Raw genomic sequence first — 22,458 nt, forward strand, 5'->3', positions numbered from 1 at the left:
CTTTGGTTTGTTTCTGGACTGTGTGGATAGTTCAGGTGCATCTCTTGTCATCAATCAGCCTCCTAACGCCCCCTCTACCTGTAACACAATACAGTACAACAATGAGAATTGCACACATCTTTGGCACAATAATGTGAGTAAAGGAGCAGTAGTATGATTTTGGTGGAGACTTCACACCCAAGAGGCGGAGATAATAGTGGAATTGAAGTTTTGGGAGGGAAAGTTGCCATCTAGTGGCTGTATTAATGCATTTGTCTGGTTTCTATTTCTCAAAGCAACTCATGAAACTGGCTTGTTTGTCAAACTCACGTTCAACCCCGCAATCAAGTCAAACACACCAGACTATTCTTACACATGTAAACCCACAATGAATACAGTAAATAATATATAATTTATTCCATTCAAATAAAAAGTGGTCCATTAAGATTGTCATTTTGCGGGGGGAAAACTGCTGTTGAACCTGCTTAAAGTTTGACAAATTATACTTATTACAAAATACTCTCAACTGACCTAACTAAATAAGTCTTAGCTGGGAGTTGCTCTTTGTTTGGCCTTTGCCAGAGCGATGCGTCTCTGGGCCTCCTGGCAGAGCTTCTCCTCCTTCATGTTTCTGGACACCAACTGGTAATGTTCAAAAGCCGGGAAGAAAAAGTGGTTGAAGAACTGATGGATCGTCTGGTTCCAAAGCTCCACTTCACAGTCTTTGGACTCAATTCCTCTGGTTAGCACGCTTTTTCCTTTACTTCTTTGCTCTAGAGGAAACATGATATATTCTATATAGTCACTGCAAAAATGTAAACGTCCTGACACTTTCTGAACATAGCATATAGAAGAGTGCTGAAATCCTTTTCCCTTCTGCAATTCATAAAAATACATTATTTGAATTAATGAGACACTAAAACCTAACAAAACAAACCTGCAGACTGAGGTTTCTTAGTGACTTTAGTCTTGACATCCTGTTGAGTCACCACGTCCTGAGCAGTGGATACTTCTGCTGTATCACTTGATTTCCCTGTCTACAATAAGATGCAAATAAAATAATGTTATTTAAGATTTCAGCCATGTCGTATAGCCCAGCTCCCAGCATATTTCCTTAATATCAACAGAGGAGATGTTACAATACTGATGAATCACTTCTGGATATTTGGATGTGTTTCTCATCTTTTCACATAATGGTGGACGTGTGATTTCTAATACAGATATTCATAACTCATGATGCCAAATCATTGCATAGGTGAAGCACACAAATTTCTTTATTGTGCATGATAGATTGCCCGTTGCAACCAACCTCCACTGTCTTTGAACTGGAGATTTCAGGAGTGATGGGATGATTTAATGGAGCTGCCACCTGGATGGATAGAAACTGTAAAAAGTCATTATTTTGTTTATTTTCTTGTGTAGTATTCCCAGCTTTACTTTATAGTCTTATCTATTCTGTAATTCCAACAACAACTAAATCACAGTATGCTGGATCAGCTACACTCTTCACATCCAGTGAGAAAGGAAAGCAGAGGTCAAGAGAGGCTTGAGAAAGGATCTGACCGACTGAGAAGTTTGTAATCTGTTTGTAAATCACCTCAGGTATAACCCTCCTGGCCTCAGCGTCAGGGCTGGATGGTGACTGGGCCTCCTCCAGGCCTTCAGCAACCCGCTGACACTTCACCTCAGCAGAGCCCAGAAGTACCTCAAAAAACTCCAGGAATGTAATCTGAAGCAGAACAAGTGGGACAACAACAAAAGTTATACAGAGAGGGAAAGGAAGACACACAAACAAGGGTAAGTATATTAATGCTAATCTGTTAATAAACACTGAAAAATAATGAATGAGTCAACTGGTATAAACACTACAGGCAGACCTCCAGATCCAGACAGGCGGACAGGTTGCTGGGGTCCCGGTTTTCTGCAGTGATGATCTGCAGTAATCTGGCTGTGGTCAGGTTATTGTCTAGCAGATGGAGATCCTGGCAGGGGAACAATAAATGTATCACCAATGTGTCTAAATGAATGTACTAAATGCTGGTAAAAGTTTGTTTTCCTTGATCTAGTAAATAAAAATTGAGCAGCCCTCTGGTTTGGTTGTAGTACACAACATAGAAAAAATATATATTTTAAGAAGAAGCTAATATCATGGTAATCTTCGTGTTATAGTCTGTTGCACCTTGAACATCCACAGCAGGTGTCGGCAGGTCATGGTCTGGTCATCTCGGGGGGGTGCACTGACTTTGCAGTAAGCCTGATAAACTTCCCAGCACTTCTTTAAGAAGCTCACAGCCACCACTGCACAGTCTGGCTGCCTAAACAGGAAACCTGGGTCAAAACAGCAACAGTTAATGGACTATAACTTCATAACATAGAGCTAAACAAGTTGGTTGAATTCTGAAGTTTCTGTGGCTGATATCTTACACAAAATATGTAAAAACATCTAACGAACCAGGAACCTGAAAACTGATAATGCCCTGACAGACAGAAACATTTTTTGCCGTAATATATCAGTTTGCTCTGTCGACTTATAAGTGTGTACACATTAGCCTATAATATTATACTTTGAGCACCTTTTACATTCTTAGAATTAGGAAGGATGTTGTCCGTCATCAGTTTAGAAAAGCAGGCTGCCAGAAGGTTGTTTTGTGACCTGTGAAAAGAGGAGATGCTCAAAATCTGTTACCAAGGATAACATGTTTATATATAAAATTGTGTCCTTGTGTTATTTCCTGGTGGGATAGTTATTCTGTGTCCCCATGTTGCCTTTGAGTGAAAACCTTACAACTCTTACATCACTGGAGCTCATTTACAGTTTGAGCAACATCTGTGCCCTGAGCTAAATTCTAATGACAACATGCTCACAATGACAATGCTAACATGTTGATGTCAACATGTTCACCATCTTAGTTTAGCATGTAAGCTTGCCAACATTTGTTAATTAGCACAAAACACAAAGTACAGCTAAATCTGATGGGAATGTCATTAGTTTGGCAGGTATTTAGTCCTGAACCGAAGTACTGGACTAATTCATTCTGTTAGAAGTCATTCCTTACTCCATGTCCTTATGGTAGGTGTGGTAGGCTACAACCACTAGACAGCTGAGGAGCCTACGCAGAAGCATGGGAGTGAAAGGAGAGTGGATCTCGGCTGGTGTAGCATCCTCTGAGACACAAAGTAACAACATTAAGCACAAAAATACTGTATTTATGAAGCGATCAACGATCAACCTCCTGTCATGAATATGTGAGTTGTATTAAGTATGTAGGAGAGATTGTGAGTGCTAGTCCTTCTCACCTCTGATGAAGTGGTCTATCTGAGTCAGAGTGATGCCTTGATGGTGGATGTTACAGTCTTTGAGCAGGCGCCAGAACTGCAGGCGGGACAGCAGGAAGGGGTTGTCTGGGGAGTGGGCATGGCCAAGTCTGCTGTAGAAACTATAGACAGACCTCAGCTCTGACGCTTGCCTCAGCACCACAAACTCCACCTGTTTATACATGAGCCCGCCAGAGTATCAGGGTAGGAGCTGGGGTGAAAATAAGGACATGGCGAAAAGATGATATGTTGACACTGTTGCAGTGTGAAGCCGGAACCTACCTGTTTAAGCTCAGTGCCGAGCTTTCCCTCAGGGATTTTCTCCAGGAGACATTCAATGTTCAGAGTCATGTCTGTTTTTAAGATAGATGAACCTGTAACGAGACAAAACACTGTTTATTATCTCCTCGCTGGCAGGCTGAACATTTTGAATGTACTGTAGGTGTCTTACCAGGCAGAGCAATGGGAGCTTTGTTATCATTAAGGTTGTGTGGCATCATCTGGTCGTCCATAAACTCTCCTTCAAAAACATGCCCATCCTCAAAAGTGAATTTTGCCTATGAATCACATAGTACATATAGTAACTTTTACACATTTTTGTAATAATATACATCATACGTCTCTCATAGGCGAGCTCTGAGTTTAAAATGGATGACAGATCTTTCATCTTCTGCTATTAAAATGCACTTTTAAAGCAATAAAACAAGTATTTGCAACTTCCAAGCAAGAAACCTCCAATCTTTTCACCCTGAATTTAACTCAATGAAGTGTGAAATGCGTATATACTGTGAGAGGCAATTCAGTATTATTGATCAACCTTGCCATGTTTTTTATTGCTTCTCCATTCTCCTTCATAGATGGCACCACTAGCGTAGCATAAGGTTCCCTGCCCGTGTCTCTGACCCTGAACGAAATCCCCTGTGTACTGATTGCTCTGGGGATACTGAGATCCATCCGCTCGCCTCATGATCCAGAACTGTGTGCCTCGTCCATGCTGCCAGAGAAGAGGGGGAAAACAGGTTTACGATTTAAGGGGGATAAAAAGCTATTGTCCTTGAATTTGTGCAATATGGATACGTTGGTGTCAGTGGTGTTCTCTCATACTTGGTCTCCATTCTGCCACATCCCAACATACTGTTGCCCCAGTTCTAGCCACCTCATCGTGCCCTCTCCATGTCTCAGGTTGTTCTTCCACTCACCAGAGTACATGTTTCCAGAGGGGTAGCTGTTGAGACACTGGTGTCACCTTTGGGCAGTTCAAATATCACTCAGGCTACAGATTAGATTATGTCCTCCATACATACCGTCTTACTCCCCTTCCCTCTCTGTTGTTTTTCACCCAATCTCCTTTGTACCAAGATGTCTTATCCAGGTTATAATACACTGCACCCTAACACAAAGAAAACCAATTATACATACACAAAAAAAGGACTATAACATATATGACTTGGTGGATCATACCTTGCCATGCCTCTTGCCTTGTTCCCACTGCCCTGTGTATGACACACCATTTATTGCACATTTGTAAGTTCCAGTCCCATGTCGTATACCATTGTACACTTCCCCCTTATAGGAGCTGCCATCTGGCCAGGTGTAGGTGCCCTTGCCCATCGGCATGTTGCAAACAAATTCTCCCTGATGGATTAGATATTAAAAAGCCCTGTCAATATTTTATTTTGTATGTATACAGGACACATGTTGAGGATGTTTTTCACACTTTGTTAAGAGACACTTAATAAGATTTAAGTTTATTACAGTTATCATGAAGTATCATTATTGTACCCTACCTCATATTTCCATCCGTCAGCTCCTGTGAAGATACCACGCCCATCCATAAGTCCCTTGGAAAACATCCCCTACAGAAAAACAAAGAGGTGACTGATTTTATTTATCCTTATGGAAATAAGAGCAGTTCTGGTGCATTTTCAGAATATATTTGAAAATGCATTTTAAGCCATGTAAAACTGTGATCCTGTCACTCACCGGGCATGACAACATGCATGTGTTTAAAACATTTTTAGAAATGTGTTTGCAATGGTTTGAAATATTTTCAAATTTACTTTAATACCTTTTTGTTAGGATCATACACATTTTTGATTTAGGTAAATGGACAATAAACTTAATTATGCATTTACTGTATTGGTTAATATATTGTCTTTCCAAATGTGGCATTATTTACAATATTACCTTGTAAATATGACCTCCTTCAAAACAAGCAACCCCTTCTCCATGAAACTGGTCTTCACTGGTTTCCCCTTCATATCTGTCAATAAGACACCAACATGGATGTAAACGTCACACTTTAGGTCACAGGCCACTGAATATATATTCTTTACTATTTAAGGAAATGAAGCGTGTAGAGCACCTAAAACAATGATGATTTACCTCTGTACGATTAAACTTAAAAGTGTAGTGAATTCATGAATGGCGTCGTTCTCGGGCTGCTCATCGTGTAGGTGGGTTTGGTTCTGTTTCTCTTTTGAACTTGCACAACAGCCCACTAACTTCCTCTTTTCTCTTTCCTCCGCTGTATGAGGCAGCTCTGCGTTTCCGCGCATTGTCTCGTTTTCCTGTTTATTGTTTTTCTTATCGTAGTTTTCTTCTTTTCTCTCCCATGTGTCATTTTGCGCCGTTTGTGTATCTCTCGCTTTTAAAGGTAGGTTCCTCTCCATGGTAACGATAGAGCACACTCACAACTACGGGAGCCTTTATCAGTCAAAAAGGGTACTACGGGTACATCTACATCTATTACTACCAGGGTAGTACCATTGATTTAACAATACAAATAACAGAGTGACATATCAGGTTTATTTGCCCAATTACTTGGGTGTTAAAATATAAAACAAATACATTTTATGATGCAAAATACAAATAAAATAAGAGCATACAAAACAGCCAATAACAAACATTTGAACCACACAAAATATACAGTATCTTTGATTTGGACATTTCTTTCAATCAGTGCAACATTCCAGTTATATTAAGCACATGTGAGGTAAGATTCTCCCAACATGGTCAGTCTTGTGAGATGATGTCCAGGTTGGCGAGGTGTCTCATGGTGGGCCTGCCGTGAGGACAGTTCCATGGGTGGTCAATCTCCCCCATGTGAACCAGGAGCTTCTTCATCTCACCTACACTCAGAGCAGTGCCAATCATCACCTGAATATGGATACAAACAAAACAGTAGAGTATTCGTCAGTAAATAGTAATGCTATTAAATTAATCTACAACAAAACTGATTAACCGTTGGGCTTATGTAGATAGTCAAAAAGTACCATCACAGAGTTTTTTACATTTTGAGACTACATATCACAAATACACCTGACACTACTTCCAATACTTGAAGTTTTTTAATTTGTGGGTTTTATATATACTGTATATATTTGATCCTCCATGCAGCCATTTCTTTCCACTGATTTCAGTGCAGTGCTACAATTAACTTGCAGAGGTTTACAGGTTTCTTAAGATATGCACACATCTACTTTTTCATTCAAATTAACAATATCATTGCATTGGCAATTTAATTAACAGCTCGCACTAATTTCATAAGTTTGTGTTACATTACACACAATACCATAACTCTGATAAAAGTACATATGATTCTTATCTAAAGCCAAAACCTGGTATGTGTAAATATCTGACAATACTTGTCTAAAGTATCTCGTTTACTATCATTATGAACTCACAGATTTTCGACAAGCTCGGGAGGCAAACATCTGCCTGACGCGAGATGGTCGACACATGACCCCGGGGCTGTCACTCAACATGAAGATCAGCTCTTCAATGTCGGATGGGCCAAAGGTCCAGTTCTTACTGGTGGGCAGAGATACCAGCTTAACCCTCTCCATCACCTGAGCTGAAGTCAAAAAAACCAAAAACAGTTGGTTTAGTATGCATTATCATCAAATGGGAACGAATGGTTATGAACGTTAATCACGCATATTTAACAGTTAAATGTTCGTACCGTCTTCATTAACAAGAAATTCAAATCCATTCTTTCTGAAAATCTCAATGTTCTCTATGAGTACGTTTTCACTAACAGCAGGGAGTTGAAGCTTCTGAGGGCTGCAAACACAGAGGAAAAAAAATAACCAGATCACTAAAGTGGTCATTCGTATCAACACAAGGCAAAATTCATCAACTGAGTCAGATTCTTACACTATGAGTTTCTGTCCTTGGAGCACAGTGTGCTGCTGCAGCATCTCAAAGTTGTATTTCTCATCCGTTGCATGTTGGTCAATCATAAAGATGTCAGAGTTGAGTTTGGTGATAATGAAGCCCAGGTTAAACTGTCCGATGATCTCCATCTCTTTGAACATGTCTTTACTGTGGGGATAAAAGAAAAATAATTTAACATGGAAAAAACTATAATATTGGCAAGTTTAGCAGTAGTTATTGCTAGGAGTAAAATTCCACCTGATCTCTTTTTGGAGCTCTTCCTCTGCACTCTGGTTTTCTCCGGGGTTGATTTGGGCTCTGAAGCGTCGATAGCACAGATCCTCACCAGCCCTCTTTTTCTGCAGGTCCTGTAGCCTCTTCACTTTCCGCGCCAGCTCTTGTAAAGAGAACTGGAGGGGCACTGTCCTTTTCTGTAGGCAGACTGGAGCATCCACTGTCGATGAGGATCTCGAAAAAGTGTCGGACTTGTGTTCAGCTGGGAAATGCGGCTTCTCTGTCCTGGCCCTCTTTGCATCTGGGCACACAGCAGAGTCCTCATTGGGAGTACATGGCTCAGTCTGTACCTCTGGGTGATCAGGAACAGTGGGACTATGCTCTGAGGCTTCTTCCAATGTTTCTTCTTTTACACTGTCAGTCGGTTCAGGGGAACAGACCTCCAGGCCAGAACACTTCATGTCTTGTGTTGCCATAGTGACATCAATATCTGTCAAGGCGCTTTCTTTTTCAGAGTCTGTATTACTACATAACGTCCTTCCGTACCTGAACCCATCCAGCACCGACTCTCCATCTGTGGAGCATTTAGTTAGATCTCTTACGTGTTTCAAAGGAGATGCCACGCTTTGGTGGCAGGGAGGAGGTTTGACAGTGTCCTTAAAAAAAGACTGCAGTGTTTTCTGAGATGGGCCACTGTTGGCAGCTTTTGCCACACTAGACTTGTTCCCAAGATTGGAGCTTTGATGGCTTGAATAAGCAGCTTTTAGACCGGCCAGGTTTAGGGACAACTTTGAGCTCCGAGATACCCGTTCCATGTCCTCTCCAGGTTCTGGCATGTTCTCATTAGATGGGACAACAGGACATATTTGGGACGCAGACTTTGTATCTAGAGACAAATGACAACTAAATAAACAAACAAAATAAAAGCCCTGGAAAATCTCTCAATTATATTACTTTCAACATAACCATCTTATATATAGACATGCAGGGTAAATGTCTGTTCTTACTGGTGCTGAGTAGGGGTGTATAGTTCAGGCTGATCTTATTGACACCAGCCTCAAACATGTTGACGAGAGAGGTCTTTAGAATAGCCAGCAAGAGTTTCTCCTCCTGAAGGAAGATCTGTCGTTTGTCTGGGGTTACGTTCACGTCCACACACTCTGAAATAACACAACAGAAACGCTCATGTGGTACAGAAAAGTCAGCAGTAGGTTTCAGAAATAACTTTTCAGCAATTTCCTTACCAGAGGCAACAGCTATGTTCAAGGCGACAAATGGATATTGATGTCTGTTATACATGTGATACACTTCATTCACAAGTTTGGTCACCTGCAAATTGGGGGAAAAAACTGATTAGGCTGAAAAAGTTGTAATAATATAGAACATGTCTTCATAGGAGTTATAATGTTTTGACAAGTAGTGGACATCAATAAAAACTTAAAGCTGCCTTATATCTGCTCACAACTAGATTATAGCATGTTCAAAACCATTTTAAATGTTTGTATACAGCTTATTAATTATGAAATGTGGAGACTTATACTTGAATTACCTTAATAGGATCGCAAGGCCGGTTGTTAATGAAAAAGAACTGCCTGTCAGTGGCACTTCTCCCAACACCGTGGTCTCCTCGTGACACAAACCCTGTCATGCTGCCAAAACAGAGTTTTTAATTAGAAAAGCAGCCTTTTTTTGCAGAGAAGGCATACACAAAACTTACTGTCATTGCAATGGAGTCACTCACGAAAAAAGCTGCTTAGGTAGATCTGCATCTTTGAGTCCGTATTCTTCAATAACATTTTCTGTGGGAGTCACTTGCTGAAAAGGCAAAAGACTCTGTAGCTGCAGAACACACATGAAAAAATGAAATATTTAGCAATTAAAATAAGGACGTTTCTTGTTGCATATTTTACTTCAACTGAAAAATGACACAGTTCCTGTAAGGGTTTGGGAAATTCTTCATCTGTTCTATTTTGGCTTTAATACCAGTTAGACACAGTAAGTATACTCAACAATGAACATGAAGATAGAAGAAGAGTTTTACTTAGTTCTGATCAGCGTCTTAGAGAGCAGTAATATGGTCAGACTGACACGTTCTGCAGATGCAAATAAACAGCGTAGTAAAGTAAAGTGTGAAACCAATGTTCCAACCTGTTTTGGTCCATATATAGCCCCTATGTTGTCTCTCATACTCTGGCTGCCACTGGTGCTGAGGACTGTGCTGCGCTTTCCCTGCCCATTTTGGTTGGAGCAGGTAATGCGCACTCCTGTAGAAATGATACAGTAGGACTGCAGGACATGTATCATTTTAGTATACTCCTGAAAAAAACAGAACAATGAAATAATGGGGATTATAGATGGATGACATAGCAGGTACTTTAATAAGCCACTGATTGGCTTCAAACTAATAGATTTCAAAGATACAAAATGAAAAATGTTATATTATGTTCTCTCGCTGTTTTTGTTTTTACAGTGTTACATTTCTGCCGACTACTTTCATTTTTACATTGATTAATATGCTTTTTTTCTATCCACCTGGCTTTCACTGGGTTACATTCATGGTTAATCAACTTGCCAAGTCTAGAAATTGGTTTGAGATAGAGTAGACGATCTATCACACTGAACATTTAAATTTTGTTAGAACTGAGATATAATAGATTTGAAAGTATGGATTCCAAATCAAAAGCCTGCCAGGTGGTGCGTTCATGTGTCGATCGGGATATCAGACATCCAGGGCTTGGTGCTGCCCTTAGTTTACTTTTACCAAGTAAAACGTTTCAATTACAACCTATATTGTCAGAAAATCAAACCTTGAAGAAAAACGATGAGGAAAAATTAGCATAGTAAAAAGTATGGTGTGAATTTAGTTGTTGCATGAAGAAGGTTGCCGGTCACACTTTCACTGAAATGTTCAACATCTGAGTTTTAACATCTGAGTTTCCATGTGTAAATGTATGTTAATTGTACTCCCATAGACTAAAATATGCAAAAACATAACAATGATCCTTAAACGACTGACCTTCTTAATATTACGTTGGAACTCTTTGTGTCGAACAGGCAGGGTGTAGAAGAGCTGCTGCAGGCTGACTGTGGTGCCTTGCTGCCGGGGATGGGGAGACTGCTGCACTAGGTGGCCTTTGTGGTCAAACACCAACTTGGTCCCCACCTGGCTGGACTCGTGGCATGTCACTACACTTAGAACACTGAAGCAGGGGGTCGGAATTTTAGATGACCAGGAAAAATAAGTGTATGTGCCAAATGAATGCGAATGTTAAAGTGTTTTACCTCAGAGCACATAAAGAGCTGAGGGCTTCCCCTCTGAAGCCAAATGTTTCCACGTGGATAAGATCAGAGAAATCCCTCAGCTTTGACGTGTGATGCTTCAATGCTGCAGAACAGGAGGAGGTTTCACTTGACCAGTAAGATAAAGCAGATTTTAACTAACACGGACGGGATAAACAACACTGAAACTTACTGAGTCCTTCAAAGTTGGCGTCTTCTACCCCTTTACCATTGTCCGACACTTCCACTAGTTCAGCTCCACACTCCTTCAGCCTGACATCTGGAACATGCAACAGAAGCCTGATTTTCTAATTGTGTTGAATCAATATTTCTTATTCTACTGAACTGTACAAGATTTACACCATGTAATTATGACAAAGACAGCATTTACAAATGTAGCTTCCTACTGAGTCATAGGTGGGGCAATCAAGAGTGAATCAGTAAACAAAAGACTCCAGTACCATGTTTCAGTTTTTATGCATCAATCCTTACCAACGTTAGTAGCCCCTGCATCAATGCTGTTTTCCACCAGCTCTTTGACAGCAGTGGCCAAAGTCAGCACCACCTGTCCTGAGCAGATTTGATGCACTGCGTGCTTGTCAATGGCCTTGATGGCTCCTGCAGGTTCAGAGCTGCTGAGAAGAATACCAGTGCTCAGTGATAGCGATGTACAGCCTAAATGTATACTGCAGCAACAGATTTATACATGAACAGCTAACAAGTAGAAAAAGATCAAAGATGTTATAAGCTCAGTGCATGAACACCTGAAGATTGTGGGAATGTCTGGTTACCTTACAATGAAAAGTGAAGTTCTACTTAAGTCAATACTAGTTAGAGAGATATATATCTGAAATGCAGGTAAGTTAACGGTAAGTAATTATTTAAGTAACTAACTTACCATGCATCAGACATATTCAAGGGCTGAAAAGCTTCAGGACGAATTCATTCAAAATATTTAATGTGACTTAATCTGAAAAAGAGAAAAGGAAGAGAAGCCAACTAAAATGTTGTCATAAATGCAAATGTAGCTAGTTTGTATTCATTAACTGATCAAATTGTGTAAGAAGTGCTAAAGCTACACAACAGCAGGTTGTAAACACAGGCGAAGTTGTACCGCGCGCTCTGCGCACGCTGTCGCGAGCTTCACCACTGCGCGAACCTGCGCAGGCTGACTATTAAAACCATAACATAAAAATGTTAATTAAGGTAAAACAGCAACTTCTCAAAAATATATGAGTGATAACAGTATCAAGAATATATATCGATGTACATAAATAAGTGTGTGAAATCCGTTGCCTGACATTTCATCACCAAACCCAGAGGAATCTGTGACCGAGCAAGATGTTAGGGAGCGTCTGCATTTACCTCATAACGCAAAAGACGAATAAATCACTTTTTGTTGCAGTAATGTTTTCGGTAGTTTGAAGCTGTAGCATTCTAACTCTAATATAAAACAACACTTCCAGTCATTTTACTGTAATTCTGTGGTATCACTTTTCTCTATGCGTTAATATTTTTGTAAGCCAGGCACGTACATTGCCAGACGGTCCCTATCCAGTTCAATCATGGCCGTCTTTTGACAGAATGGTCCATATGGGACTTTGGAGAAAAATATGTAAATTTCTCTTCAGACTGAGTTACAGGATGTAAACACCGGAGAAGGACGGATATTACGAGCAGTTTGAGGATATAAGATGTTTTATTTGAATTTGGCAGCGTTTTAAAAAATAAGTACTTTGTTTTGCCAAGTCAACATTTTTCCCACATACAAAAATGTACAGTTCAACATCCAGCACCGGACTCCTGATGACAGAGGACTGTTCTGGAAACAGCGGTGACCTTCTGGTCGTCCGCAACCTTAAACACATCAGGAGACATGGGGCTGAGAGTAACGTCAGCCTGTTCAGTGTGGCTAGCCAAGAGGACGACGAAGTCCAGTTTGACAGTAAGCAGCATTTCCTTCTGTACTTCATGTTGCTGCCTGACGTAACACTTACTGATCCGCATATCCTACATTATGATGCAATGAAATAACACGCCAGATCATTAACAGTTTAAGACTTTCTCGCTTTTATAAACAGGCAGGGCGAAGTTGAGGAATTATAGGCCATGTGACCAAAGTGACTCTGAGCCCCCCCCCATCAGTCAAGGAATATATATATAGACATGTTTTAAAATCTACATCTTGTAGACTTCAATCCTGATTAATATCAATATAGTGTTTGTTGTTACACTTTTAGGCAACTAAATGCATTTCAATTAATACATGTCCTCTCTTTTTTCTCATCTTATAACAGTCTGTTATCCTAAGATAAGATAAGATAAAATAATCCTTTATTAGTCCCGCAGTGGGGAAATTTACAGGATTACAGCAGCATAGAGGATAGTGCAAACAAGAGACATGGTAAAACAAAAAAACAAGATCAAAATAAGTATTATAAATAAGCAAATGAGCAATAAAAAAACCAGTGAAGAATTCACAGTAACTGAAAAATATTATATATACAGACAGAAAACTATTATAACAATACAAGCCATGATAGTGTCCCTGTGTTCCACAAGATGCATTACAGAAATGACCCCACAAATAAAGATATTCTAGTCCTGTTCTCTATATCGTGCATTTTACACTGCAATTTCTAAATAGATTTCTTCCAGAATCGTTTAATGTCTAAAAAGTCTAATGATATCAACTACAACTACATGTTTTGTTCAGATTATTTCGTTTCTAGATATATATCACAGTACAGTTAAACCAGAGTATATTGAAATATTATTGTATCAATCAATATAAAATGAATGTCTTCTGACATTTTTCTTTCTGTACAGCCCAACCCTAATCAACAGGCTTAAATGGGTACGCCAGTAATTTGATATAGATATGGATATAGATATCATAAATTAGGAGGACTAACGCAAGACAGATTCAAAATAGAATGGTCGAACTTGAAGCAACAGATGCTGGGACATCCTGACCGTTTGCTCCTAGTGTGAATCAAGGTGCAAAATTAGTGTATCATCCTATATGTTTCCTAATGCAACTTGATAGTGTCTTTTATTAGACCCTCCCTGCCTGTTTAATGCAACCATTTTTTTGGGGTGAAATGTTTGGAGTCTGAAACCAAAGTTAGTATTACCCTGATGATCATCTGGGTTACTCTCTCAGACTTTAGAAAGCTCCCTTCAGTGCCACAGAATACTTTATACAGCTGTGTTCACAGGCCAAGTAGTACTCTCCATGACAAGTGAATTGACCTTCATGTATACATTTGGTGCAATTCCTCTTTACCCATAATACAAATTTGCAGTTGTCAAATAAGTTTGCACAGGTCTAGTGGCGTCATTGGTGTGTAAGATCAAGTCAAATCTTAGTATATCAATACATTTCTGCTTCAGAACTAGTCTAGACATGCCAATCCACTCTTCCTTCTGGAAGATGAAATGAGAGTAAAGAAATGTTGAAACTGTTTTTCCATCCCATTCTGGCACAGTGACCAAGTGTCTCAACTTTGTCAAGTGTTTACAATCAGTGAGTGAGTACAGTAGGTGGAGGAGGCTGGTGTCTGCTGGTCCTGGCAGATAAGCATTACTGCTGTGCACGCCCCCCTATGTACAAACAAGACGAGCTAATTTTTTGCATTGGAGGTGATCTGGATAATCATAAGTACAGCCTTGAGTGCTTAATATTGGAGCCAACGTGTTTTAATACAGACAAAATGGACCTTGGAGATAGAAACATTGTTGAAATGATAGCAAAAGTAATTGAAGAAGGTAAGACTACAAAGAGGTGATGTTGTGTTTATATGAGTATTTGATTTTAATTGTGAGTTCAACAAAGTAAAATGTAATGTAAACCGTTGTTTATAGCTACAAGAACAGAATCGAACATAGTATTATTTAGAAGCAGTTAATTATTTTACCCTTATTTACCACTGCTTCCTCTTTCCCTCTGCTTTTCTTTTCTTTTTTCTTTTGTATGCTCAGCTTCCGACACAGATAATAACCGTGAGATGTTGATGGCTGGTAGACATTACCCGTCCGTCCAAGAGTTTGCCTCAGCAATCCCCAACCACCTTCTCCTGGGGTCTCTACTGGAGCACCTGTGCTTCGTCTACGAGACTAACCCAGCACGCTCATGTACGCTGTTTAAAGGTATGTATTGAGTTGTTGGACTGGAATTGACAGTTATCTTAAAACTTGTATATTTACATTATTGTCCCTACATTGGGATCCTGTCATTATTGTTTAATTATTCCAAATGTAGTCACAAATGATTTATGTTGTTTCCCCTGACAGTCATTGGCCAGCGTTTAGCTGCCATGAACCTCCTCTCACCTTTGGCCATAAGTGATGAGTTCAGCACCGTCAGACTGCAGCACAACCGGGCCTTCACTGAGCTGCTTCATGCTGCTAGCTCCTCACTGTATCCACAGGTAAGTGGACCACTAGTGGCCTTTGTAGTAGTAGGTTTGTTGTCATTTTAGGACTTTGACTATTATGTAAAGTGGGTATTTGTACTTGGTATAATAAGCCAACTGTACAGTCTAGTGTCATCGTGTCCACAGTGTGGTTAGTGTGTTCATCCTCATCTTATTTTGCAGGGCCAGCAAGGTGCCGCCACAAACACGCACAAGCCTGCTGTAAGGTAGGATATGCTTCGAGTAGTTTTTAATGTCGAGTTGCTTCAATGGAATATCAGTATGTTATTAAGTATTGTGTAAGAGATGTTTGTTCTTGCCTTCCCGCAGACCAAAGGAGGGACTGTTTCAAGCACAAACGTCCCGGTATCTTAGTGAATTTGAAGAACTATTTCGTCTCGGAAAAGGATCTTATGGAAATGTTTTTAAGGTATTCCATTCTGTTCTACTCCATGCTATTTTTTTCATACAAACTCATTTTAAGAAGAACATGAGTTGAGTTTATCAACACAATCATCTTTTTTATCTCTTCATCTTAAAGGTTATGAACAAATTGGATGGACAGTATTATGCTGTCAAGAAAATTCTCATCAAAAAAGTCTCAAAGGATGACTGCATGAAGGTAGGCCATCAGGGTTTCATCAATACAGCCCTTATATGCCCAAATTCAGAGATATAATGTACTAATAATTAGATTTTTCTTTTTTTTGCTTTAGGTCCTCAGGGAAGTCAAAGTGTTATCCAGCCTGCTTCATGTAAATGTTGTGGGCTATCACACTGCGTGGATGGAGCATGTTCAGCCTGCGGCATGTGAGTACTTCTGTTCTCTGACAAGTTTCTTGGCCAGAAATTAGTGTATTTACTCTTCACTGAGTTTAGAGATCAATAACGTAATAATGTTTTTATCATAAGAGAGGTTTTTACTGAAAGACAACTCTGTTGCAGATCCTGAGTCTCACCTTCCTGCACTGGAGTCACCTGAACAACAAGACAGGTAGGACCAGTGTCCAGTGTTAACTAATCTTACATGAATTCTAATGGTAATTTTTTACCTTTAAAGCCATTTACCATTTTCTGACATTGTATAAATTCGTTGATTTAGACATAATCGGCATATAAATTGAAAATGGAATTAATCCTAAATGGCAGCCTATTTTTTCTTGTGGTGAACAACTTTGGAATAATTGCATACTTTGATTCTATACAGAAAGAACATAAACTTAGATTTGTTTTGTTTTTATGACAGGTAGAAATTATTCTTAATTATATTTTTTATGGCAGTGCAGCAAGTGAATAGAGAAATATTTCAAACAGTATTTACAGTATTCATCTCAGGGTATGTAGATACAATAATAGTCCTTATATTGCCCATTAACGCCAAACCAATCTCGGCTCTTTCAATTGCAGTTCTGATGAGCGCTCTGACAACATCAGCACCAGCTCCTCGATAGTTTTTCAAAGCCGCAGTCAAGCACCAACAGACTCTAGTGCCAATTTACTCCCAAGAGAGGCCGAGCCTTTGAAAGCTTTGGTTCCAACCCCAGAGAAGGGCCAGGTGGTGTGTGCCAAGACAATGCGCCCGATTCCCAAGAACTACGTCCCCTGTGTGTTCCTGGGACAGGGAGGTCCCCCAAAGAGCTCCAAATGTCCTGCCATGGGAGGGGACAGCTCAGCACTGTTAGAGGAGGAGTCCAGCAGAAGTAGCATCGAACTGAACAACAACTCGTGCATCGACAAGGAGTTTCAGCAGTGGGCTGGCAAAAAACGCTCAACAAAGCTTTCTAAAGAGGTAGGCTCTTAAAGAGGCTTTCAGTGATCAGACAAATTCAAAATAAAGATTGCCATGTTTTAAAGCATACTGGAAGTGCAACGTTTGATATGTTTTAAAAAATGTATGGTAAAACATACGCGTACGGTTGGTCTGTATCTGCAGGTACAGTTCCACTTGATGCTCTACATCCAGATGCAGCTGTGTGAGCGCTCACTGAAGGACTGGATCTCTGAGAGGAACGCCAAGCCCAAAGAAGAACAAACCCCAAGATGTAATTGTTTAAAACATGCATGACTTCTCAAAATGACATTGTTCCATTACAAATTAAAGATTAAAAACCACATCAAATACACTTTTGGAGAAAAAAACCCAAAACTTTTATTTTTTCAGGTCCTTATGGATGTGTTGACACTGAACACACACTCAGCCTCCTGAGAGGGATTCTAGAAGGAGTGGAGTACATTCACTCCAGGGGAATCATGCACAGAGACCTAAAGGTAAGGTGCTTTTATAGTTTTTATTTGATCAGCATATGTTTGAGGTTATCTCTGTAGCTTAATACAAACTTTTGCAGTCACTTGTAGTTTGCATTGACACACAGGTGTCAACTAACGTCAAATAAGTCATTATAATGGTCTTGGTCACCATCTGTCACAAAGGAAATGTTTGTTTCCCAGTGGTTGAACACAAAGTCGAATAGCTTATCAGGCAGAAGTTTTCTCAACTCTTCGCTCTTGCCTTGGACATGTTGTAGATAAATGTAACTCTTGCAGATGTCCTGAAGCCTCTTCGTCTGCTGAGTGAGTTTTAGCAGCTGGTCTCTCTGTTTGAAGAAACATGGTTGCATCAAGGTAGAGGGCAGGTGGCCGCTCTGGTTGTAGACAGTGAGCGGGGAGGTCAGACTGAGGAGTTTCCCCAGCAGAGAGCTGTTCCTTGCATTAGTCCTGTGGTTCAGGAACAGGAACAGACAGTTCTCCCCTGCTTTGCTCAGCTTATTGATGTTGGCGCCATACCTGAGCAGCTCATCCACCAGCTCCTTGTTGCCCATGCTGCATGCCTCCTGTAAAGGCGTGAATCCCGCGTTGTTCACCACGTTGGCCTCGGCCCCCTGCTCAAGCAGCTCAGAGATGCAGCTAATGTTGTGCTCCAGGGTTTGAGTCATCTTCATAGATATTGCCACAGCAGCTAAGTGAAGAGGAGTGTTCCCAGAGTGCTTCAGCCCCTTTTAAAATAGTCAAGAATTAATTGAATTTATTGCAGGACAGATGTAGAACCTAATGCACATATTTAAACAGAGTTAAAAACACAGATAAGACAGTAAAAGGGGAATCGCTGGGCGTCACCTATGAATTTATATGCGAAGACAGACAACAACACTAACCATGTTCACATCTGCTCCCTCCTTGATCAAGCTAACCATGATATCCTTATGATGTATCCCAGCAGCCATAAGCAGGGGTGTCATCCCACTGCTGTCCACAGCATTAACATCAGCACCAAAGCCGGTCAGAATTGGTACAGCAGACAGAGCCATGTAGTGTACTGAAAGGTGGAGAGCCGTCTGTTGACTCCCCTCAACCTAGAGAGAAACCACAAGAAACACATCCATAGAAATGGAGCAAGAGCATTTATAAAAAATATATTTGCAATCTTTTTTTATAACTTTTCATCATGATTTAATTTAAACATTACAAATAATTTCCTCATTTCTTGTTTTTTTTACTCTGCTTGTTGAATTTTGCAGAGAGGAGCTGAAATTAGTACAAAAAGAGGCTAAACATTGATTTTCTACATTAAAAACGTTTCACCTTTGCATTGACGTTGATGCCGTGCTCAAGGAGGAGCCGTAGACAGGCCTCTGCTTGCCTACGCATGCCAATTACAGCATTCTGGAACTTTGAGCTTGACTTTGTAGTAGTTAGGATTCTCGGCCAACTGGCTATCACCAAATGCAGAGGGGTTCGACCGAGCCGGTCCCTGTGACAGAGGTAGAGATGGAGAAACTGGTGGGACAAGGGACACGTGTGTCAGTGTGTCATCACTTTATTTCAACAACTTCAGCTAAGTTATTGAATTTGTATTCTATCAGAGGCTTATACCACAAGAAAAACAAGCTCATGTAAGACTGTAGTATAGTTAGGCGAGGTGTTAGTTGTTAGTTTGTGTGTCTGTTTCCTTGTCCGGGTTTGAGTTGGTCCTGACCTCATTTCAGGGTCCGCCCCTGCTGACAGCAGGCTCTGCATGCTCTTCACTCTTCTGTAAGAGGCAGCCAGATGAAGGGGAAGAGTAGCAAGGCCCTGAGGCAAGACAAGACAAGACAAGACAAACTGGAAAACTAGAGAATACAAATATGTTGCAGTCTTAACACTGAAAGAATGTTCTCTTACTTTACTTTTAATTTCATTAATTGAATGATCACATCAGAGCATAAACACGTAACAATTGATAGCAGTCATTGAGCTGTCTATATGCGTCATCATTTTTTATATGATATAATTATGATATAATTACATATAAGATGCTGTTTTTCTGTCCATGTGACACTGTCCACACTTACATTTAACATGTTTCAATTCTAACAAGTAATATAAAAAAATGTCAATGATGATTGATGATATACCTTCCACAGAACTTCCCCGGGTGAACCGCCTTGTGTTTCGATAAGAAAGTTGCTCCCATACTTTTTTGACATGTCCTCTATACGTCCCAAGTCTTCATCGATAATTGCAGTATAGAATTCGTTGTTGGGAAACTTGACAATGTTACTGCTCCTGTCCTCATGTTCTTTGCTCTCCTCCAACATGACCAGGCATTGCAGCTTCACTGCTGTCTGTGCTATAAGTCTTTCAGGAGGTGTGTGGCTGTTGAAAGCTGGTTATTCTGGTTTGTTCAAACAAGCACATATTTATCAGTTAATTTAGCTAAAGACAAAATGCTACTTCTGTTTCCTGTATTTGGTGTTTTTGGTCACATGATTTCATCATGTCCGTTTGAGAGTACATTTGATGTCTTCCTGTTACAGCTGATAACTTTGTGTTGCGCACATTGCCAATAATGACGACTGGAGACATCCTTCTGGCTAGTTTATAGGTTTTTCCATGCTTGTTGCACTTATTTTACTTTGAGGAAAGCACTGAATTTTTTACCTTGCAAAAGCTTAAAACTTTGCAATATAAGTTCAGTATTTACAAATTTCAGTTGTATTGAGTTATGTGATATGAAGCAGCTAGAGGTTTCATCATCATCATCTCTCCTTTTAACAAAGGCTTCTGAGAGCCCTAAAATTGTTTATTCACTTATTATCAGTATCTTTACACCCACTAACATATCACATAAAACTAATTGTAATGTGTATTTTTCCACAGCCCAGGAACATTTTCCTCCATGGTATTGACTGCCATGTTCGGATTGGGGACTTTGGTTTGGCCTGTAGGGATATAATAATGGATGGCCGTAAAAGCACCATGTCTCCCAGCAGTGGTAATAATGCACCTCTCAGCTTGTTTTATTTTCATGACAGTACCTCACAGAATCACCAGTAGATGGCGCCATGTGCTTTAAAGTCACATCTCTGGTGTATTTTGCAGATTCCTCACATACTACAGGTGTTGGCACATTTGTGTATGCTGCTCCAGAACAACTGAAGGGCTCCCATTATGATTCAAAGGTAAACATATTAATAGTATGACAAATAAATATATATTAATTCAGAATACATTCTTCATGAAATTGACACGTTTCCGTTCTATACTTTTTATCATTTATCACCTTTCAACTCATCATCATCATCTCTATGACTTTTCAACAACTTTATTTGTAATATTGTTGCTCTCCCAGTCAGACATGTACAGCATCGGAGTGCTGGCTCTCGAGCTATTCCAGCCCTTTGGGACAGAGATGGAGCGGGTCCGGACCCTTGGGGACCTGAGAGAGGGGAAAATCCCAGACTCGTTCTGTCTGAGATGGCCGGTCCTGACGAAGTTCATCATGAACCTGACGAATAAGGAGCCTAGTGTTCGTCCCACAGCTCGCCAGCTTCTACAGAGTGAACTCTTCTGCAGTAAAGACATAGTATGTTTGGATAAATGGATACATATAGCTCCAAAAAAGGGCATTAGAACCCTGATGACTTTTGAGCTATAAATAAAAAAATGATTATTAATAATTATTTTATATTACTGATCTAAACTCTTCAAAGTGTGTAACTGTGTGGGATCGAATGTCAGTTCCATGATTACTTGTCGTGTGCAGCTTTTGTTATTCTGCATGTGTTGCTTTGCTGCATGTGTCACCAGAAAGTGATTTCTGTTGGCTCCAACAAGGCTTATAACACATCTGAAGTACAGTTCCTAATAATAATTGACAACAAAGTTTAACCTTTTTTTCCCTCTTCAGGTGATCCATAGTTTACAGAGAAGGGTTGAAGAGCAGGAGGAAGAGCTCATTCAGCTGAGGAGACAGATCAGTCGGCTTCAGAGCTCCGAAGACACACTTAATTTCTCTGAGTCTGACAGGACCTAAGCCTTAAAGGGTCTAAGCCCTCCACAGACTGTCAAAACTTGATTTATTCAAATACTGCTGTACTATGTTTTGGTGACTTGGTACAAGTGGTAGAGCGTGTGTGTGTGTGTGTTAGCATATGAATGTGTCTTGTACACTGGGATGTAAGGATTCAATTATTTATCTTCATTCAGCTGTTTAATAAAACCTACTTCTGCTACATCTTGTTGGATGTATGAGAAGCAATATGTGATTATTGATTATTTGAGATGTTGCTTTGAAAGTAGTACACTTATTACAAATTGGAAAAAATGACCTATAGGCAGGATTCACAATGTGTTTTATGATATTGTGCAGCAATAGCCCATTTTCATCAAATTGAAAACCATTTGTGGAAACAATTAGCATTCCAATTTAGATTTTTATGGGGATATGGGCATGTGTATTTCCATGCATGGATATTCAAACAGTATTTTTGTTCTCTCACCTGTACATGTGGTTGATGCTAGCTGTAAGGTTAAATTACTGGTCACAGGGAATGCACTCTGTTTTATTATGAAAACTTTTAAAAGTGTCAATACTGTGGGTACTGTTATTAATATAACAATATGTGCTGTCAATTTGGTCTGCTTAAAGCAAATTATTTTTCTAAAACCACTCATAGTATATTTATGGGCGTAATGCACGTAATGCTGGTTGTACATTATGTACACAAAGGTCAGGAGAGTATTCATGCGACGGATCTTCCCGAAACACGTTCCTCTCAGAGAAACGGCCGTATGAACCAATCAGATGCCTCGTTTC

The 22,458-nt window shown here is 40.0% G+C and overlaps 4 protein-coding genes across 9 annotated transcripts; 1 reads left to right on the forward strand and 3 right to left on the reverse strand.

Moving 5' to 3' along the window:
• rsph10b (radial spoke head 10 homolog B) lies at positions 1-5,929 on the reverse strand. 3 transcript variants are annotated; one of them, XM_054599143.1, is made up of 19 exons: positions 5,680-5,929; positions 5,482-5,557; positions 5,082-5,150; positions 4,756-4,929; positions 4,599-4,684; positions 4,399-4,519; positions 4,112-4,288; positions 3,746-3,851; positions 3,577-3,668; positions 3,277-3,466; positions 3,036-3,144; positions 2,553-2,632; positions 2,159-2,307; positions 1,857-1,961; positions 1,577-1,708; positions 1,289-1,348; positions 917-1,016; positions 511-752; positions 1-78 (listed from the first exon to the last, which is right to left on the reverse strand). In XM_054599143.1, exons 1-18 carry the CDS (start codon positions 5,850-5,852, stop codon positions 526-528), a joined length of 2,226 nt encoding a protein of 741 aa, XP_054455118.1. In that variant the 5' UTR covers positions 5,853-5,929; the 3' UTR covers positions 1-78; positions 511-525. The 3 variants fall into 3 exon arrangements, with proteins under 3 accessions (XP_054455118.1, XP_054455120.1, XP_054455117.1); XM_054599145.1 differs by lacking the exon at positions 1,289-1,348; XM_054599142.1 differs by lacking the exon at positions 1-78 and having other exon boundaries at positions 373-752; positions 1,289-1,363.
• Positions 5,930-6,102: 173 nt separating this feature from the next.
• Positions 6,103-12,253, reverse strand: pms2 (PMS1 homolog 2, mismatch repair system component). Of its 3 annotated transcripts, XM_054598788.1 has the most exons (16): positions 12,236-12,253; positions 11,864-11,935; positions 11,458-11,600; positions 11,159-11,245; positions 10,969-11,071; positions 10,703-10,886; positions 9,835-10,002; positions 9,428-9,525; positions 9,236-9,335; positions 8,931-9,015; positions 8,694-8,846; positions 7,711-8,572; positions 7,453-7,620; positions 7,259-7,359; positions 6,981-7,150; positions 6,103-6,453 (listed from the first exon to the last, which is right to left on the reverse strand). In XM_054598788.1, the coding sequence occupies exons 2-16, from the start codon at positions 11,875-11,877 to the stop codon at positions 6,310-6,312; spliced, it is 2,580 nt and encodes an 859-aa protein (XP_054454763.1). In that variant the 5' UTR covers positions 11,878-11,935; positions 12,236-12,253; the 3' UTR covers positions 6,103-6,309. The 3 variants fall into 3 exon arrangements, with proteins under 3 accessions (XP_054454763.1, XP_054454764.1, XP_054454762.1); XM_054598789.1 differs by lacking the exon at positions 12,236-12,253 and having other exon boundaries at positions 11,458-11,597; positions 11,864-12,067; XM_054598787.1 differs by lacking the exon at positions 12,236-12,253 and having other exon boundaries at positions 11,864-12,067.
• Positions 12,254-12,506: 253 nt separating this feature from the next.
• eif2ak1 (eukaryotic translation initiation factor 2-alpha kinase 1) lies at positions 12,507-22,004 on the forward strand. Of its 2 annotated transcripts, none has more exons than XM_054598790.1 (15): positions 12,507-12,910; positions 14,950-15,117; positions 15,262-15,398; positions 15,567-15,610; positions 15,714-15,813; positions 15,925-16,005; positions 16,100-16,193; positions 16,329-16,377; positions 16,791-17,172; positions 17,317-17,425; positions 17,545-17,651; positions 20,520-20,634; positions 20,742-20,821; positions 20,992-21,225; positions 21,550-22,004. In XM_054598790.1, exons 1-15 carry the CDS (start codon positions 12,739-12,741, stop codon positions 21,673-21,675), a joined length of 1,998 nt encoding a protein of 665 aa, XP_054454765.1. In that variant the 5' UTR covers positions 12,507-12,738; the 3' UTR covers positions 21,676-22,004. The 2 variants fall into 2 exon arrangements, with proteins under 2 accessions (XP_054454765.1, XP_054454766.1); XM_054598791.1 differs by lacking the exon at positions 12,507-12,910 and adding an exon at positions 14,622-14,736 and having other exon boundaries at positions 21,550-21,989.
• LOC129091244 (ankyrin repeat domain-containing protein 61-like) lies at positions 17,690-20,510 on the reverse strand. The gene is made up of 5 exons (XM_054598792.1): positions 19,775-20,510; positions 19,357-19,451; positions 18,963-19,131; positions 18,536-18,733; positions 17,690-18,376 (listed from the first exon to the last, which is right to left on the reverse strand). The coding sequence occupies exons 1-5, from the start codon at positions 19,955-19,957 to the stop codon at positions 17,759-17,761; spliced, it is 1,263 nt and encodes a 420-aa protein (XP_054454767.1). The 5' UTR covers positions 19,958-20,510; the 3' UTR covers positions 17,690-17,758.
• Positions 22,005-22,458: the final 454 nt, after the last annotated feature.

This window comes from Anoplopoma fimbria, chromosome 5, assembly GCF_027596085.1.
Source record: "Anoplopoma fimbria isolate UVic2021 breed Golden Eagle Sablefish chromosome 5, Afim_UVic_2022, whole genome shotgun sequence".
Classification (NCBI taxonomy): domain Eukaryota; kingdom Metazoa; phylum Chordata; class Actinopteri; order Perciformes; family Anoplopomatidae; genus Anoplopoma; species Anoplopoma fimbria.